This window comes from Entelurus aequoreus, linkage group LG01 (assembly GCF_033978785.1).
Source record: "Entelurus aequoreus isolate RoL-2023_Sb linkage group LG01, RoL_Eaeq_v1.1, whole genome shotgun sequence".
Lineage (NCBI taxonomy): Eukaryota > Metazoa > Chordata > Actinopteri > Syngnathiformes > Syngnathidae > Entelurus > Entelurus aequoreus.
Genome location: NC_084731.1, coordinates 63863337 through 63882566, shown reverse-complemented (window position 1 = coordinate 63882566; position 19230 = coordinate 63863337). Strand labels below are relative to the sequence as shown.

The window sequence follows — 19230 nt, the reverse complement described above, 5'->3', positions numbered from 1 at the left end:
TGTGTACCATGTCAACTTGTTGCAAAGTGAACAAGATGGCCACCCTCCCAACAAGTGTTTGTCCACTGGTAAGACTTTGAATGGCTCTGTACTATGCAGTCACACTGCTATTCATGATGATTTATTGACATAACTCGCATTTGTTCTAGATGAGGGGTGCCCGTTACGTCGATCGCAAGCTACCGGTCCATCGCCAGCCAGGCATTAAGAGACTTCCTTTTAGACTTAGACTTCCTTTTATTGTCATTCAAATTTGAACTTTACAGTACAGATAAGAACGAAATGTTGTTGCATTAGCTCTAATTTAAAAAATACACCTAAAAATGAGCGATCATCAATCCTCACCAAGACGTGACTTTGGTCACTTGATTGACATTCACGGCACCCGAGGGTCTTGTGAGATCTTTAGGAAAAAACTACAGACAGGAAGGCGAGAAACACTTTTTTATATCGACAGACTCTCCCGCCGTACCTACCGTCAAAACTCTAAAGATCGACCTGTCCCAGTTCCTGTCTTAACAATAAAAGCGCTGCTTCATCCTGCCTGCGCTAACAAAATAAGAGTCTCAGAAAGCTAGCGCGCACAAGCTAGCGAGCTACGGAGTTTGCCGCCAATGTATTTCTTGTAAAGTGTATAAAAAGGAGTATGGAAGCTGGACAAACAAAAAGCAAGCACTTTCATGTGGTATTTTCTCCTCCATTTGAAAATGTGGACGGTATCACTACTGTCTGATTCCAATCAATGCAAGTCATCACAATCACACCAACTTATATTCTTGTCTTCATGAAAGAGACATGCTTGTTTCCCCTCCACTTGGTCAATTGAAAAGTAGCTCGCCTGCAGAAAAAGTGTGGTTTATAATGTTCTAGAATGTTTAGTAAACAAAAGGTGAATAACGATACATCGCCCCTGCATTAGCCAGCAGCGGCCATACTTTATTAAAGGCACATCCATGTGTCTACAGTCTGAGTAGGCCTCGCCGATAAATACATTTTATCGATAAATTCAAGTTTTTGTTGCAGACCATTTAAAAAAAAAAAGTTTAAAAATCTATGTTTTTATTTTTTATCATTTTGCTTGGGCATACTTTTTGCCCACAGGGGCTTCTGCCCTCCCCCTTACGCCCTTACACGCCTAGCAACACATGGCTAATGCTAAAGCAAACAAGAGCGAGACTTGCGTTCCAAAGTAAAGTGTTGTCAGTGGTTTGGATTTGCGGCAACGGGCGTGGAACAAACGACTGCACGCTGCAAAGCTTGTTTAAAAAAAGGCTGCAGCACAGCAAACGTATTCCAGCATCCAAAAACGCACATCTTTACGATGCGAACAAGACGACAACAACAACAAACCCTGGAATCATTTCCACAGGGTACCATGTATGATATGAAAGGAGCACAACGCACTGAGCGATCACTAAAGCAGCCCACTTTTATCCACTTACTAAAACCATAGTCCTCCCAATGTTTTACTTGATTGTTTATTTACATACAATGTACAACATTACATTGTTATTTACACAAGTATTAAATTTTGTGTCGAAAAATCAGATTTTATTTTTAGGGCATATTGCCCAGGTCTAAAGTCGTTGGATATAGTTATAAGTAGGGCTGGGCGATATATCGATATATCGCGGGTTTGTCTCTGTGCGATATGGAAAATGACTATATCGTGATATTGGAGTATATGTTCTCACGCAGTTGCTTTTAGCTGCGGGCATTACACCACAGACTCTTCTCACTTGTTTGTTGTCTCTCTTTCTCACGGACAGCAAGCGCACCTTCTTACATACATCACATACGTATACGCCCTCGCGGAGCAGAGAGGTAGCGGCATGGGTAACGTTAGCTGTGGTGCGAGTGGTAATACGAGAGAAAGACGGTGCGAATCTGGTAACAAATGAAGGAAGAATGAATTCCCAAGAAAAACAGCAGGGCGTCCATCGTGTGGCGGTGGTTTGGCTTCAAGTGGGAATATGTCGAACAGACAACCGTAATTTGTCAAGTGTAAGCGTTGCTACAAAAAGTAGCATTACTGCGAATATGTAGCATCATTTGAAAAGTCACCTGCTAGAGAATGAAGCGTGCTTGAAACTCCGCATGTCAACATCTCCGTTCGGTGCCACACCAACAAAATGCCAAGGCAACCATTTCCACATCAACACCGTATGAAAAAAATAGTCAACAACAGAAGGAGATAACGTCCGCAGTAACTTACCACATAGCGAAGGACATACACTATTTGATTTCCTATTATGCAGCTCATTTTTATTTGACAGTTATTGAAATATCTTGTGTGACATCATGCACAAAAGTGCACTTTATTTGTTTTAAACTATTGTAGTGGCGTTCTGTACAAAAAGTGCACTTTAATTTAGTGTTGTTTTGATATGTCATCTTAGTGACATCATGCACAAAAGTGCACTAATAGCTTGTTTTAAAATGTCTCTGACAATCTTGCACTTTCTGTTTTGAACTGACATGAATGTTTGTGCCACTGCTTAACTGTTTAATAAATACGGTTTTGGTCAATTGACTTAGTTGTGATTTCCCTCTCTGCATGAAAGTTTAAAATGAGCATTTATTAATGCAGTATGAACAAGAATGTTTTAATGTAGACACATAGAATCATCATACTGGTGTGATTATATGCATTAAGTGTTCATTCAAGGCTAAGGCAAAATATCGAGATATGTATCGTGTATCGTGACATGGCCTAAAAATATCGAGATTTTAAAAAAAGGCCATATCGCCCAGCCCTAGTTATAAGGCACGTGTCAAACTCAAGGCCCGATATAATATGTGTCAATAAAGTACTTCATATTTTCTCACCAAATGTCATTGATTTTTTTCATTTTGACAGAAAAAATATATGTACTGCTTGAAATTGCATACCTTTTAAACTTTAATATTATCCAATATTGGAACAAATTACAGTATATTATCGTACTTTCCAAACATGTTTTTGTCTAAATAAAAATACTTCACATTAGAGCAAACTACACATCAAATTAATAAAAATGACAATACATTTTACGTTGTTCTTTACAGCATATAACTGTAAATTCCCAAAACTACTACTGTTTTTTGCGTTAAAATTCTGTTGACTGAGCTGCCAGTTTTTTGACTGTAAAATCTAGGGTTGCTGTTTTCAACGTTTTATTACTGTAAATGGAAAGACGGTACATTTGTGTTTACGGTAGAAAAACTGGCAGCTAAGTTGCAAGAATTAAAAAAAAACGTGTACTGTTTTTTCATGAACAATATCATGTTGTAAAAACCAATGTCCATTTAACACTAAAAGTCTGGCAACTAAGCTGCCAGCTTTTTCTGTAAAAAACAAAAACAAACAAACAGTGGTACTGTTTTTATATTTACAGTAAAAAGTTGTAAAAAATTATTATTTTTTTTAAATTACATTTTATAGCAAAATGTTGTAAATGTAAATTTTTTTCTGTGAAAGGACAGTCTACTTAAAACAATTGATATAATTAATAATGAAATCCAGAGGCAAATTCATACATTATTCACTGTTACAAGCGACCCTCTGATGGCAGCCATAACTGTGATGTGGCCCTCAATGAAAACCACTTTGACATCCCTGTTATGAGGAAATAAATAAAAAAAACTTGCTCAATAGCATCATAAGAAATAAAAAATATTAAATGAAATAGCTCTCTCATGCTTCTTACTCACACACCTTTTTGTGTGATACAAAATGTCCGTCGCCTTCTTGAACGTGACGAAGCCTGTTACCGTCTGTCAAAACTCGTGTGTAAAGTTTATCATCAGCGATCGCACGCTGCAAATGTACTCTTCCAGATGAAATATGTACAAATAAACGCAGTCTGCCTCCAAGAAGCACTGCAGGTTTGTCATGTCACAAAGCGCCCAAACACATTCCACAAAGGGGAGGTCATAATTGGTCCAAGAAAGGCACTTCCTGTTTTGACTTCTCTTGTCTTCCTTGTACGCTGGCTTTATTTTAAACCGTGCAAAGTAATACATACAGCAAGTGTCCATAAGTAATATGTATAATCAATCACAGCTAGATCACACATACGGTAGACCAACAATCATTCACAATCACACCTACGGACTGAATTAACATGTTTTTGGACAGAAAAGCCACACACACACACACACACACACACACACACACATCCACAGGAAATATTCATTTCAATGTTCAATGTCATATATCCTCACTTACTAGATAGATTGTTGTTCATCACGTCGTCTGTAAATACAGGTCACAGATTCTTGTGTGCGGATCAAAGACTAATGACAAGAGACACTTTTCGCCCTCGTCAGAGTTGTCCTGGCTTCCTGTTGTGACGTGTGTCAAAACAGGTAAGACTAAAACGATTTGTCTCTGCACACAACAATCTTACCTACTGTTCCCACACAAATATAGTCCCTTGTTTTTGTTCTTTGAACAAACATGATATAAATGTTAATGGTGTCTGACCAACAAAATATAAGTGCGTAGAAATAGAGACAGGTAACGAAGAAAAAGTCATTCCAATATTGATGTGGTAAGAATGGCTAATTATTGAACCATCTGTGGATATTTGACTTTAATTATCTACAAAGCAAAACAGGACATAAAGTCCGTAAGATTTCGAAGGGCATAAAAACAGTTTTTCTCTTTTTTCTGCTCAAATTTCTTAATCAACTTCAGTCCTAAACATATACAGTACAGGCCAAAAGTTTGGACACACCTTCTTCTCATTCAGTGTGTTTTCTTTATTTTCATGACTATTTACATTGTAGATTGTCACATCAAGACTATGACACCTGTGAAGTGGAAAGCATTTCAGGTGTCTACCTCTTGAAGCTCATGGAGAGAGTGCCAAGAGTGTGCAAAGCAGTAATCAGAGCAAAGGGTGGCTATTTTGAAGAAACTAGAATATAAAAACATGTTTTCAGTTATTTCCCCATTTTTTTGTTTAAGTACATAACTCCACATGAGTTCATTCATAGTCATGAAAATAAAGAACACGCATTTAATTAGAAGGTGTGTCCAAACGTGTGGCCTGTACTGTATAAGTGTATAGAAATAGAGACAGGTAACGAAGAAAAAGTAATTCCAATATTGATGCGGTAAGAATGGCTAATTAATTAACCATCTGGGGACATTTGACTTTAATTACCTACAAAGCAAAACAGGACATAAAGTCTGTAAGATTTCGAAGAAAATAAAAACATTTTGTTTTCATATTTGTTTCCCTTTTATTCCTCAAATTTCTTCATCAACTTCAGTCCTAAACAAATATATCAAACATTTAAAGGCCTACTGAAACCCACTACTACCAACCACGTAGTCTGATAGTTTATATATCAATGATGAAATCTTAACATTGCAACACATGCCAATACGGCCGGGTTAACTTATAAAGTGCAATTTTAAAATTCCCGCCACACTTCCGGTTGAAAAACTCCTTTGGATATGATTTATGCGCGTGACGTCACAAAAGCAACGGAAGTGGTTGGACCCCATCGGACCCGATAGAAGCCTCTTGTTTTCTTCGACAAAATTCCACATTATTCTGGACATCTGTGTTGGTGAATCTTTTGCAATTTGTTTAATGAACAATGGAGACTGCAAAGAAGAACGTTGTAGGTGGGATCGATCGGTGTCTTAGCGGCTAAGTACAATACTGTAATATCTGTGGTATTTGCATTAGTGTACTGTCTTTAAGGGTTTGGGGAACGCGCATGCGCGAGTGAGTTGGCGGAGAACTTGTGTGTGTGAGCGTGAGTTTTGGCTAACAGCAGCTCGTGTATGTGTGTGCGTTACTTTTTGAACTACAACCAGTTACCGCTTTTTAATAAAGCGATTGAGCAGCGCTTCCTCGTCTGTGTGACTCCTTCTCCACTGCGGGGCATTACAATACTTACAGCAACACAACAAGGACTACTTACTACGCCTAGCCGATGCTTGCCGCCAAACCCACGGATGAAGTCCTTCGTCGTGCCGTTGATCGCTGGAATGCAGGTGAGCACGGCTGTTGATGGGTTTCTATCTTCATTTGAGAACGATGCTACGCGCTAGCTCAGTAGCTAAGTGTGTCACCGATGTATTGTCTTGGAGATAAGTCACTTTAAATGTCCATTTCGCGTGCTCGACTCTCATTTTCAAGAGGATATAGTATCCGAGGTGGTTTAAAATACAAATCCGTGATTCACAATAGAAAAAGGAGAGAGTACATAGTTCTGTGAGGTCTGGTTGCTAAGTTAGCTTCAATGGCGTCCTTAGCACAGCATTGTTAACCTTCGCCAGCCTGGAAATCATTAACCGTGTATTTACATGTCCACGGTTTAATAGTATTGTTGATTTTCTATCTATCCTTCCAGTCAGAGGTTTATTTATTTTGTTTCTATCTTCATTTGAGAACGATGCTATCGCGCTAGCTCAGTAGCTAAGTGTGTCACCGATGTATTGTCTTGGAGATAAAAGTCACTTTAAATGTCCATTTCGCGTGCTCGACTCTCATTTTCAAGAGGATATAGTATCCGAGGTGGTTTAAAATACAAATCCGTGATTCAAAATAGAAAAAGGAGAGAGTACATAGTTCTGTGAGGTCTGGTTGCTAAGTTAGCTTCAATGGCGTCGTTAGCACAGCATTGTTAACCTTCGCCAGCCTGGAAATCATTAACCGTGTATTTACATGTCCACGGTTTAATAGTATTGTTGATTTTCTATCTATCCTTCCAGTCAGAGGTTTATTTATTTTGTTTCTATCTTCATTTGAGAACGATGCTATCGCGCTAGCTCAGTAGCTAAGTGTGTCACCGATGTATTGTCTTGGAGATAAAAGTCACTTTAAATGTCCATTTCGCGTGCTCGACTCTCATTTTCAAGAGGATATAGTATCCGAGGTGGTTTAAAATACAAATCCGTGATTCACAATAGAAAAAGGAGAGAGTACATAGTTCTGTGAGGTCTGGTTGCTAAGTTAGCTTCAATGGCGTCGTTAGCACAGCATTGTTAACCTTCGCCAGCCTGGAAATCACTAACCGTGTATTTACATGTCCACGGTTTAATAGTATTGTTGATTTTCTATCTATCCTTCCAGTCAGAGGTTTATTTATTTTGTTTCTATCTTCATTTGAGAACGATGCTATCGCGCTAGCTCAGTAGCTAAGTGTGTCACCGATGTATTGTCTTGGAGATAAAACTCACTTTAAATGTCCATTTTGCGTGCTCGACTCTCATTTTCAAGAGGATATAGTATCCGAGGTGGTTTAAAATACAAATCCGTGATCCACAATATAAAAAGGAGAGTGTGGAATCCAAGGAGCCAGCTTGTACCTAAGTTACGGTCAGAGCGAAAAAAGATATGTCCATCACTGCCTCTCAAGTCGTTCACTGTAACGTTCCTCATCTACGAATCTTTCATCCTCGCTCAAATTAATGGGGTAATCATCACTTTCTCGGTCCGAATCTCTCTCGCTCCATTGTAAACAATGGGGAATTGTGAGGAATACTAGCTCCTGTGACGTCACGCTACTTCCGGTACAGGCAACGCTTTTTTTTTATCAGCGAGCAAAAGTTGCTCGCTGACATATCTACTAAATCCTTTCAGCAAAAATATGGCAATATCGCGAAATGATCAAGTATGACACATAGAATGGATCTGCTATTCCCGTTTAAATTTAAAAAAATCATTTCAGTAGGCCTTTTAAATTTTTTTTTTTAATTTGACCCTTTTGAAACCTTTTTGATGAAATAATGTCACAGGTTTAAATGAGTAAAATAATGTAATGTAATGCACAATTGGCAACTGATCCTTTGATCAAAAGGCCTTTGAAGGGTTAAAAAAAAAAACATACACGTTTGGTATTTTTGTTTAGGGCTGGAGTTAGAGAGATTTAGTTAAAGAAAGTTAAAAAAAATAAATCTAAGTAATGTTTGGCTTTGGGGTGTTGCATAATAACTGCCAGTGTATTGTATACCTGTGAAAGAATTTGACTTTTTACATCTACAGTGCATCCGGAAAGTATTCACAGAGCTTCACTTTTTCCACCTTTTGTTTTGTTACAGTCTTATTCCGGAATAAATTCCTAATAGCTTGAGAGGTGCTGCAAAGAGGAATGGGTGGAACATCCCAAAGACAGGCGTGCCAAGCTTGTGGTGTCGTATTCAAAAAGACTTGAGGCTGTATTCGCTGCCAATGGCGCATCAACAAAGTATTGAGCAAAGGCTGTGAATACTTCTGTACATGTGTTCTTTTAATTTTTATATTTCTAATACATTTACAAAAAATATCTAAAAAAAAAAAAAGGGGTTTCACCTTGTCATTATGGGGTATTGTGTGTAGAATTTTGAGGACAAAATTAAGTACTGTGAATACTTTCCGGATGCACTGTAAAAAAACAATATAACAAAAATACGGCCAAAATAGAGCAAGAAGTCAGCCTTGAGTTAATTTATTATTTATGTATTTTATTATTTTGGTTAATAAACACATTATTATCAATACAATTATGCAGAACCTGTTGACTATTATTTAGAGTCACGGCATTGCATCAATTTACATTTGTATAATAACTACAATTCATACTTTACATCTATCTTGCTATCTACTTAAAGGCCTACTGAAACCCACTACTACCGACCACGCAGTCTGATATTTTATATATCAATGATGAAATCTTAACATTGCAACACATGCCAATATGGCCGGGTTAACGTATAAAGTGCAAATTTAAATTTCCCGGGAAATATCCGGCTGAAAACGTCTCGGTATGATGACGTTTGCGCGTGACGTCACGGGTTGAAGCAGACATTTTGGAATAGCACGGTGGCCAGCTTAAGTCGTCTGTTTTCACCACATAATTCCACAGCATTCTGGACATCTGTGTTGGTGAATCTTTTGCAATTTGTTCAATTAACAATGGAGACAGCAAAGAAGAAAGCTGTAGGTGGGATCGGTGTATTAGCGGCTGGCTACAGCAACACAACCAGGAGGACTTTGAGTTGGATAGCAGACGCGCTATCCGACGCTAGCCGCCGACCGCACCGATGATCTGAAGTCCTCCGTCGCGCCATCGATCGCTGGAACGCAGGTGAGCACGGTTGGTGATGAGCAGATGAGGACTGGCATAGGTGGAGAGCTAATGTTTTTAGCATAGCTCTGTCGAGGTCCCGTAGCTAAGTTAGCTTCAATGGCGTCGTTAGCAACAGCATTGCTAGGCTTCGCCAGGCTGGACAGCATTAACCGTGTGGTTACAGGTCCAGGGTTTGGTTCGGTGTCTCCTGATAGTAGATGTAATAGTAGTATTGTTGATCTTCTGTCTATCCTTCCAGTCAGGGGCTTATTTCTTCTGTTTCTATCTGCAGTTAAGCATGATGCTATCACGTTAGCTCCGTAGCCAAAGTGCTTCGCCGATGTATTGTCGTGGAGATAAAAGTCACTGTGAATGTTCATTTCGCGTTCTCGACTCTCATTTTCAAGAGGATATAGTATCCGAAGTGGTTTAAAATACAAATCCGTGATCCACAATAGAAAAAGGAGAAAGTGTGGAATCCAATGAGCCCTTGTACCTAAGTTACGGTCAGAGCGAAAAAAGATACGTCCTGCACTGCACTCTAATCCTTCACTCTCACTTTCCTCATCCACGAATCTTTCATCCTCGCTCAAATTAATGGGGTAATCGTCGCTTTCTCGGTCTGAATCGCTCCCGCTGCTGGTGTAAACAATGTGCAGGTGTGAGGAGCCCTTCAACCTGTGACGTCACACTACTTCCGGTACAGGCAAGGCTTTTTTATCAGCGACCAAAAGTTGCGAACTTTATCGTCAATGTTCTCTACTAAATCCTTTCAGCAAAAATATGGCAATATCGCTAAATGATCAAGTATGACACATAGAATGGACCTGCTATCCCCGTTTAAATAAGAACATTTCATTTCAGTAGGCCTTTAACGTTGTTTATGTGTGAGGTAATACTTAACGTTAAATATATTCCTTGTGATCACTATGACCTGCTTGTATTGATGAGCCCTAAATAATAATTGTCTTTAGTTGATTTGATTTATTATTTCTTCCTTGTTTCAATGTCCTTGAGAGTGTTTTAGTTATCCTTTCCTCTTGTCGTTGAGCTACTGTGTTAAACTACTTCCCCTGTGGATCAATAAAGTCTTAATACGTCTATTTAATAAGTAGGGGGGGGGGGGGAGATGCTGCTCTTCTTATCTAATGACTTGTAAGTCATAACAAATGCATAAGTAAGGGTTTGCGTGTACAAAAAATAATGCAATCGTTTCTGTTATTGCCAACACACGCCGGCTTTGGTCTTGTCTCCATTGCACAGTCTGGAGAACAAACTGGATTTAACTTCCAAGTTATCCTGCAAGTAACCATGAAATGCCTCAATCAGATAAAGTTGTCTCTCATCCACACAGACTTTCATCAACAGTGTGTGTGTGTTTTTTGAATTTCTACCCTTCTTGAGACATCAACAAGGAAAAGTAGCTTCCATATGAGGAGGTGTGAACAAGTGAGGACATAAATCATGGTCCCAATACGGAAAACCATCGCATCTAATAGAGGATGTCTCATTTGCACCCCTGGTGGTGAAATCTATCACAATTAGGGTGCTCCCGAAAAGGAGGGATTTTTCAAACTGACTGTGTGTCGCTTTTAAAAGTACTCCCCCTCTGGTCAACATATGAAATAACAAGTGTGTGTAAACATTTGAAGTGCTCCCGCTCTCGTCAACATATGTACCGTAATTTCCGGACTATAAGCCGCTACTTTTTCCTCTCGTTCTGGTCCCTGCGGCTTATACAAAGGTGCGGCTTATTTACGGCCTGTTTTTCTCCGACACCGACGAAGAGGATTTCGGTGGTTTTAGTACGCAGGAGGAAGACAATAACACAATGATTAAAGACTGACTTTTCATATACCGGTAGGCTGGTTATTTTGATAACGTACATGCGAGCACTTTGTATTACTTTGCACCGTTGTATTATTTGTACTCTGCACGAATGCGGTTCATCATGTCAAAGATGTGAAAGTTTGATTGAATGATTGAAAGATTTATAGTTAATAAATGGGACGCTTTGCGTTCCCAAACAGTCATCTCTGTCCCGACAATCCCCTCCGTGGTAGCAGGAACCCCTATATACTACGGTAATTACACATCAAAACCCTGCGGCTTATAGTCGGGTGCGGCTTATATATGGAGCCATCTGTATTTTCCCCTAAATTTAGCTGGTGCGGCTTATAGTCAGGTGCGGCTTATAGTCCGGAAATTACGGTAATAACAAGTGTGTGTAAGAAATAGAGATGTGCCCCGTTTGGGCAAAATTAATTTAAAAAATAACTGTATATAGAGACATACTGTAATAACTTGAAGTAAATAATGAAGATTAAAAAACAATTACAAACAAAATGTACTAAAAGTTTACCTTTTTTATATTTGCATAGTATGTATATATTACTAATGTTGTAAATACAAATCTTTATAGATCTAGGAAGGGTGGTCCTAAAGAGGTAGGCATTTTTCTCAGGTCTCAAGATTAGAAATACAAGAATGTGTGTGTGTGTGGTAGCTCCAATGTGAGGCCCTCTAATTGAGTGATCTGTTGTGGTCTTAGTAGAACAATAGAATACTGTTTTCAGAACACAGTAGGCATCAATAAATGAATTTGGTATCAAAAACTTTTTTTACAACACCTCATTTGTAGCAGGAAATAAGTATATCCAGACAATTGAGTGGCACTAAAAATGTAACCACGACTTTACCATCCTTCGCTATCGATGTTCAACCTATTTACAGTTACGTCCAAAAGAATTTGGAGAGTGGCATTTGTTTTATGATTTTTGTCTTTACAGTATATGTTTTGACATAAAAAAATCAATAAAGAAAAATCAGCATGTGATTGAAGTGTTCAGTAAAGTTTCACCTATAATTTAAAGTATCAGTAAAGTGGAAAAACAAGTGTCCTCTATATTGAAGCTATTATCATATATATCTGATTTATGACAACAAAATACTTCCAAAGTTAGCGAGTAAATAGATATGATCAAAATACTATCAAACTCACAGAGATCCCTGAGCCATTTTGAGATCGCGTGACATTGCATTACGAACCAAAGATCCCTTCCCCATCAACAACAATGCTAATCAAGCAGACTTTGTGAGAGTCAACAACGATTACTTTGGAAAGAGTTCTGATCCAGAACCTTATATTTTTGAGCCCGAAAACAAAGAGGATGAGCAATACGTTTTAGAAGCTGAGTGCTAAACGGATGCAGCTTTATGTGACACTATAGCATTAGTATTGATTGATTGAAACTTTTTTTAGTAGATTGCACAGTACAGTACATATTCCGTACAATTGACCACTAAATGGTAACACCCGAATAAGTTTTTCAACTTGTTTAAGTCGGGGTCCACGTTAATCAATTCATGGTAGCAGCATGGCTAGATGCTAAACATACAAACCACCACATTAAACCAAATCAAAACAAACACTTACTGTAATATTTACACTCTCGCCGGGCTGTCGACCGCTAACATAATTACATTTATATGAAGATTCAATCACAATCCTCACAAAGGGGTGAAAAAAAGTTGCTGCAACTGGCATCTTTTCTTATCTTTTTCGCCATCGCGGGGGGATGTGAAAGTGGACCACTGTTGGTCCATGGCCACATGTGTCTACTACCAGGTGAGAGATGCATGAATTATAATCTAGAATTTACTTCTAGCAAGTTTGAGACAAAGCAAAAGCAGCTGCCTGCTTAGTGTGTCAACAATAGCAGTGTAAACTAGCATGAGCTCACTGCTATTAATGCGCGGCTAAAATGGCCCGCCTGCGTTAACAATATCACTTATATTCGAGTAATTTTCAAGTCTATGAATGTGGTCATTCATCAGGTCATTGTAGTCTCAGGACATTCAATCCATCACAACTGGACAGTTTGGTTTGTCTTAAAAGAAGTTTGGTCTCTCATTCGAGTAGACTTCATCAGTTCATGTTCATAGACCTAGATTGGTCACATCTAGTCTTAGACTTAGATTGGTCACATGTAGTCTTAGACTTAGATTGGTCACATCTAGTCTAGTCTAAAGTCAACTTGTTTTCCCATTGTACTTTAAGAGGTTTGACAGAAACATGACATTTACCAAATAAGAATTACAATATATTATGTAGATGACATTATTTCATTTTCAGTGATTCCACTGACATAAATGTAAAGATATGAATCTTGTCTCGCACTCATAATTTAATGACAATTTACCAGGAGAGTTTAGTGAATAGGCATTTGTATAAGATCAGGTTGGAAGCATGTAAAAAAAGTAATTACACTTTAAATATTGCGGTTTCACCACATAGACTTTTTTGAGCATATTTTACAACACTTTTTGCACTAATCTAAGCACGTTCACATATTAAAATGGCTAAATGAACTAAAAATATCAATCCTGCAGTAGTATTGGCGACGAGATCAGACCAAACCAATCAGATCACGCTGTCCAGTATCGTGGCCACTGATTGGCTCAGCCTCAGGCAGCGTTACCATATTGGGTTGTAAGAGTGTAAAGGTGACTAGAGGGTGTTATTTCATGTGCAGATGGCTCTCATGGTGTTGAAAAATGTCTTTACATGGTAGCAAACAGGTTTTTTATATTCTGTTTTTTGTATATTGTTTTGTATATTGTACAGGATTGCTTATTGTTTTTATTGGATAGTAGTCTGTTTATTTCAATTCTTATTTTTTATCTTCATTACTTATGGGATTTATTTTTATTCCATATTTGTTTCCACTACCGCACCTTAAATTGGAGTCCTTAATCTCGTTATATGCAAATATAATGACAATAAAGTCCATTCTATTCTATTCTATTAAAATATTTGTTTTCTAATTAATGTTTTCTACTTGGCGGAAATTAATTAATCGCAGCCATGTCAACCAATGAATTATGTACAAGGAAGTGTCTTCACCCAGGACCCTCGACACGGATGACTAGTTCAGCATTATACTATATCAGACCTGGGTACATTAAGGCCCGGGGTCCGCATTCGGCCCATTAAGCTTTTCATTCTGGCCCGCCGGACATTCCCAAATATTTTTTTTTAGATCTTTAAGATGGAAAGTGTAGCTGCCATTATGATGTGATGTTTTCAAATGACCGTAAGTCTTGAACTATACAAAGTATTTCAATGCTTGGATTCTGCACTTTTGCCTGATATACTAGTTACTATGGTAATCTAATTAGTTACTATGGTAATCTAAGTCACAGCAGCTCAGACGAGGCACCAAGCAGTGTGGGTGGGGAGTGTTTCCACAGAGTGTTTCCAGAACCTGAAATGTGAGTGTCAGGGACAGACGCGGAAGGAGATTTTTTACAACAAAGTTCTAAAGCTTAGTGATATATCAGATATATCAGATTGTAGGTGGGGTTTTTTTTACCCTTCGCGTTCATAATTGGCTGTTTTTGTTGCATTTTTGTTGTGTTTCACTTGATTGTAAAATATGTGGATGGAGAGGGGGTGTGACGTTCATATGTTGTCAATATTCAGTGTTTTATCCTTCATAGTTAATATTGTAAATCCCACATTCTTTATTTTTATGTACATTCTAGGTGTCTCATTCAGTAAAAAAAAATGTACAATTCCATTCCGTTTTTTAGGCGGTCTGTCATATGTTTTTGGCATTAAATCAGACATTATTGTAAGGTTTTGTATTAGTGTTCCTAAAAATAGATATACCGGCCCTCAGACACATTTTTTTCTCTAAATTTGACCCCCTGAGTCAAAATGATTTCCCTTGTACTATATGATATGGAACTATTAGATTCAGAACTGAAGAGAGATATACGGCAAGAAAAATTGTTATTTGTCACAATTGTGCGACAAATGAAAGACTATTAAATCACACAGCACTGATGATTGTAATATTTGAACAATGTGACAATCCAGGGCTCCACTATTTCTTTAAAAGTAAAACAAAGAGTTATGGGGACACTCAAAGCTGTACTGTACCCGTAGCTTTAATTCCTAAATTACACTCTTTTGTTTTAGCTCTTCAATCGCATGCCGATTTATTTATTCATTAATTGCTTTCTAGTCCATTGGGATTGTGTATACTGCAAAGGCGTTAAATAAACTGACACGTGGACCATAACAAGTTTCACATTACAGGATGTTTTTACTTATATTTGAACTGCAAACTTGTTGCTATGAAGGTGGTGTTTTTGACCGGTATTGTATATAAATTAGGTGTGTAACAATTAATTAATACTCCTTATATTCAACTACATCATTCTGTGCTCGGCAAGTTTGCCTTCCGGAAGACAGGTATCGATCACACAAAGGAAATTGATCGATTTTATCGATACTAGGAAAAAGAAAACATTGTATTCAAGAACGACAGAAGTTTAACACTTTTAATGATAAGGACGTTAAACGTTATTCAAATCTGTTTGTGGCATCATCGCCATTAGTCGGCAAAACAAAAATAGCTAGGGTGGCTGAGAGAGGTCACAACAAATGGTGGTTTCTCTTTATGCGACAAGACAATATCTGATATTACAACACAACAACTTTCAGCTACAGCACGATTGCAAAAGCCACGATACAATAATTTAAAGCCGCAAAGCAACTTTAAGCCACAAACAACGGAGCAAGTTACGGTGACGGACCAACTTCTTGAACATAGTTTATTTGTATTAAAACATTTTAAAAAGTTATTTATGACTGAAAAAGTGGTCACTCTTCACTTACGTTCATTACACCGTTGTCAACGTTCCGTCTCAGGAAGTCGGTGAGTCGCCAAAACTGGTCCGCTGTCACTTCCGCTCAGTCTTTGTATTGTCGTGTTGGCTTTATGTTATTGTGTTGTGCTGTTTGCATTTGTTGTGACGACTGTAGCTACTTATTAAAATGACAGTAGTACCAGGTCAAACCAGTGCTCATTTAACCTGTAGAGATTTGGTTGCACTTAATTTTTAATATTAATCTATTTTGTGTTATTTGTATTATTTCCATGTCAAAAAACAAAAGTAGCAGGTGAATCTACTGTTAATTAGAGATGGGGGAAATAATCGATTTTTAGATGCATCGCAATTCAGACATGGACGATTATAGAATCGATAATCGATTTATTTATTGTAAACAAAGTAATGTAGACGGTTCTAAAATTTGGCTGACTTCAGTGAGCCACCTCACCGAGAGATCCGACCAGATCCTTTATTATCGGGCATTTATGATCCAGTTTTGCAGACATTTTCATTAATTGAATACATGTGGGAATTAATTTAACGGTTTCTTGTTCCAAATGAACTGTTCTTTAAAGTTGCAATTGATAAACGCTTGTAAAACTGCATCAATATACATAAATTAAAGATGCATCAATAATACATTTTTCCTGAAACGCAATGGAATCGTGAGATGTTGAAAGATTCCCACCTCTGCTGTTAATTCAAGCTGAAGATATGTTGGTCGCACTTTATTTTTGACAGGAATATTGTATTATTTTATGTTGGAACAACAACCGCCAAAGTAGCAGGTTAGTCTACAGTTAAAATTGTTGTGCTTATACTGAAAATGTTTTGAATATTGAAAATGAGCGCAGAAAAGGTTTCCTCTCGTTAATTCAACCTAAAGTGTTGTTTGCCCTTTATTCAAATGAGATGTGAATGCATTGGCCATGAATTGTTGTTGACTTTGAATCCATCATTCATTTATACATCATTCCCTTACAAGAAATAACAGGAATATAGGAAACTTCACCTGCGGCATCCACTATTTATTTCACACTCACACTGCTTGATTTTTTTTTTTCTTCCTAAAAAAGTGACTGAATCGATTTCAATTCACTGAATCGTTTAGGTTCAAGTCATATCCGACAAACAGAACTTTTAAAATCCAAATTGATGATTCGGCTTCGGCCTATGCTCCCTTGTACTGTGGTGTCCCTCAGGGTTCAATCCTAAAACCAATCCTGTTTTCAGGGTACATCCTGCCATTCAACACATTTAAAATACATATAATATAATATATCATCTTTATGCGGATGATACGCAAATCTATGTCCCTTTAAAAAAAATGACACATGTTTAAAATCTCTTTTAAATTGTCTTGAGGACATAAAAGCATGGTTGGCGGTAAACTTTGTAAACTTAAATGAGAACAAGACATACATTATTTTATCTGACTCAAAAGTAAAACAGAATGCTCCCCCCAGTAACCTGGACCCCCGGATGCCTTATTTAAAACCCACAGTCACAAATCTTGGTTTTAAATTGGACAATGATTTTAAATTGGAACATCAGATTAACTCTGTTGTACGATCTAGTTGTTATCATCTGAGACTTTAAGCAATTTCATCATATTTATTTTTATAATGGTTTTATTTTTGTTTTTGTTTTTATTCAGTCATTGGTGGAGCTAAGGATAATATTTGAATATTGTTTTTAATATTGTTGTGCAGCACTTTGGAAACATTTTTGTTGTTTAAATGTGCTATACAAATAAAGTGGATTGGATTAAGCAAAAATGTAATCAGTTTTATCTTTTAACGACTTTGAGCGGCTAATCCATGCTTTTATTTTATCACGTTGGACGACTGCAACTCCCTATGCGTTGGAATGAAGCAGGCCTCAATGGCTCCATTGCAGTTAGTCCAAAATGCTGCTGCTCGCCTTTCAACTGCCACTAAAAACATGAACACATTTTAGCGTCCCTTCACTGACTCCCACTTAATTTTAAAATATAGTTGTAGCTGAGATAGGCTCCAGCGCCCACCGCGACCCCGAAGGGAATAAACAGTAGAAAATGGATGGATGGATGTGGTTTGTTTTTAAATCTCAATGGATTAGCACCACAATATATGTCAGACCTTTTAAAGATGTACACCCCCACCATGTCTCTGAGGTCAGCTGATCAATTTCTTCTTGTCGTCCCAAAAACCTGTTTAAAATCCAGCATTTTCTGCTGTGGCTCCAAAACTCTGGAACAACATCCCTCTTGCTATTACCTCTTTAATGACTTTTAAATCACCTCTTAAAACATATTTTTACTCTTTGGCTTCTAAATCAGCATGAGAGTTGTGTGATTGTAGTCCATTTTATTTTCTCTGATGTATTTATTACTTTATAGTTAAATGTTTGATATTGTTGACTCTCCTAGTATGTACAATCGTGGTCAAAAGTGTACATACACTTGTAAAGAACATGATGTCATGGCTGTCTTGAGTTTCCAATAATTTCTCCAACTCTTATTTTTTTGTGATAGAGTGATTGGACCACATACTTATTGGTCACAAAAAACATTCACATGGACAAAGATAAGACCTTCTGGAGGAAAGTTCTGTGGTCAGATGAAACAAAAATTGAGCTGTTTGGCCACAATACCCAGCAATATGTCTGGAGGAGAAAAGGTGAGGCCTTTAATCCCAGGAACACCATTCCTACCGTCAAGCATGGTGGTGGTAGTATTATGCTCAGGGCCTGTTTTGCTGCCAATGGAACTGGTGCTTTAAATGGGACAATGAAAAATGAGGATTACCTCCAAATTCTTCAGGACAACCTAAAATCATCAGCCCGGAGGTTGGGTCTTGGGCACAGTTGGGTGTTCCAACAGGTCAATGACCCCAAACACACGTCAAAAGTGGTAAAGGAATGGCTAAATCAGGCTAGAATGAAGGTTTTAGAATGGCCTTCCCGAAGTCCTGACGTGTGGACAATGCTGAAGAAACAAGTCCATGTCAGAAAACCAACAAATTTAGCTGAACTGCACCAATTTTGTCAAGAGGAGTGGTCAAAAATTCAAGCAGAAGCTTGCCAGAAGCTTGTGGATGGCTACCAAAAGCGCCTTATTGCAGTGAAACTTGCCAAGCGACATGTACGCAAATATTAACATTGCTGTATGTATACTTTTGACCCAGCAGATTTGCTCACATTTTCAGTAGACCCATAATAAATTCATAAAATAACCAAACTTCATGAATGTTTTTTGTGACCAACAAGTATTTGCTCCAATCACTCTATCACAAAAAAATAAGACTTGTAGAAACTACTGGAAACTCAAGACAGCCATGACATTATGCTCTTTACAAGTGTATGTAAACTTTTGACCGCGACTACATGTCTCAATCTCTGTGCAGCACTTTGGGAAACTTCTATTGTTTTTTTAAACACATCCATTTTATACCGCTTGTCCCGTTCGGGGTCGCTGGAGCTTATCTCAGCTGCATCCGCGTGCTATATAAA

General features: G+C 37.9%; 1 protein-coding gene across 3 annotated transcripts in view; it reads right to left on the bottom strand.

Annotated features, from left to right (window-relative positions):
- myl9b (myosin, light chain 9b, regulatory) overlaps positions 1-19230 on the bottom strand; it is a 43888-nt gene that overhangs the window by 6024 nt on the left and 18634 nt on the right. The window contains exon 1 of one of the 3 annotated variants that reach the window (XM_062056203.1): positions 4211-4325. The exons of the other annotated variants lie outside the window; for them this stretch is intronic. Within the exon in view, the coding sequence (XP_061912187.1) occupies positions 4211-4229 (19 nt within the window). The 5' untranslated portion in view covers positions 4230-4325. Of the gene's footprint in view, positions 1-4210; positions 4326-19230 lie in introns of those variants that run through there. 3 annotated transcript variants of the gene reach the window in all.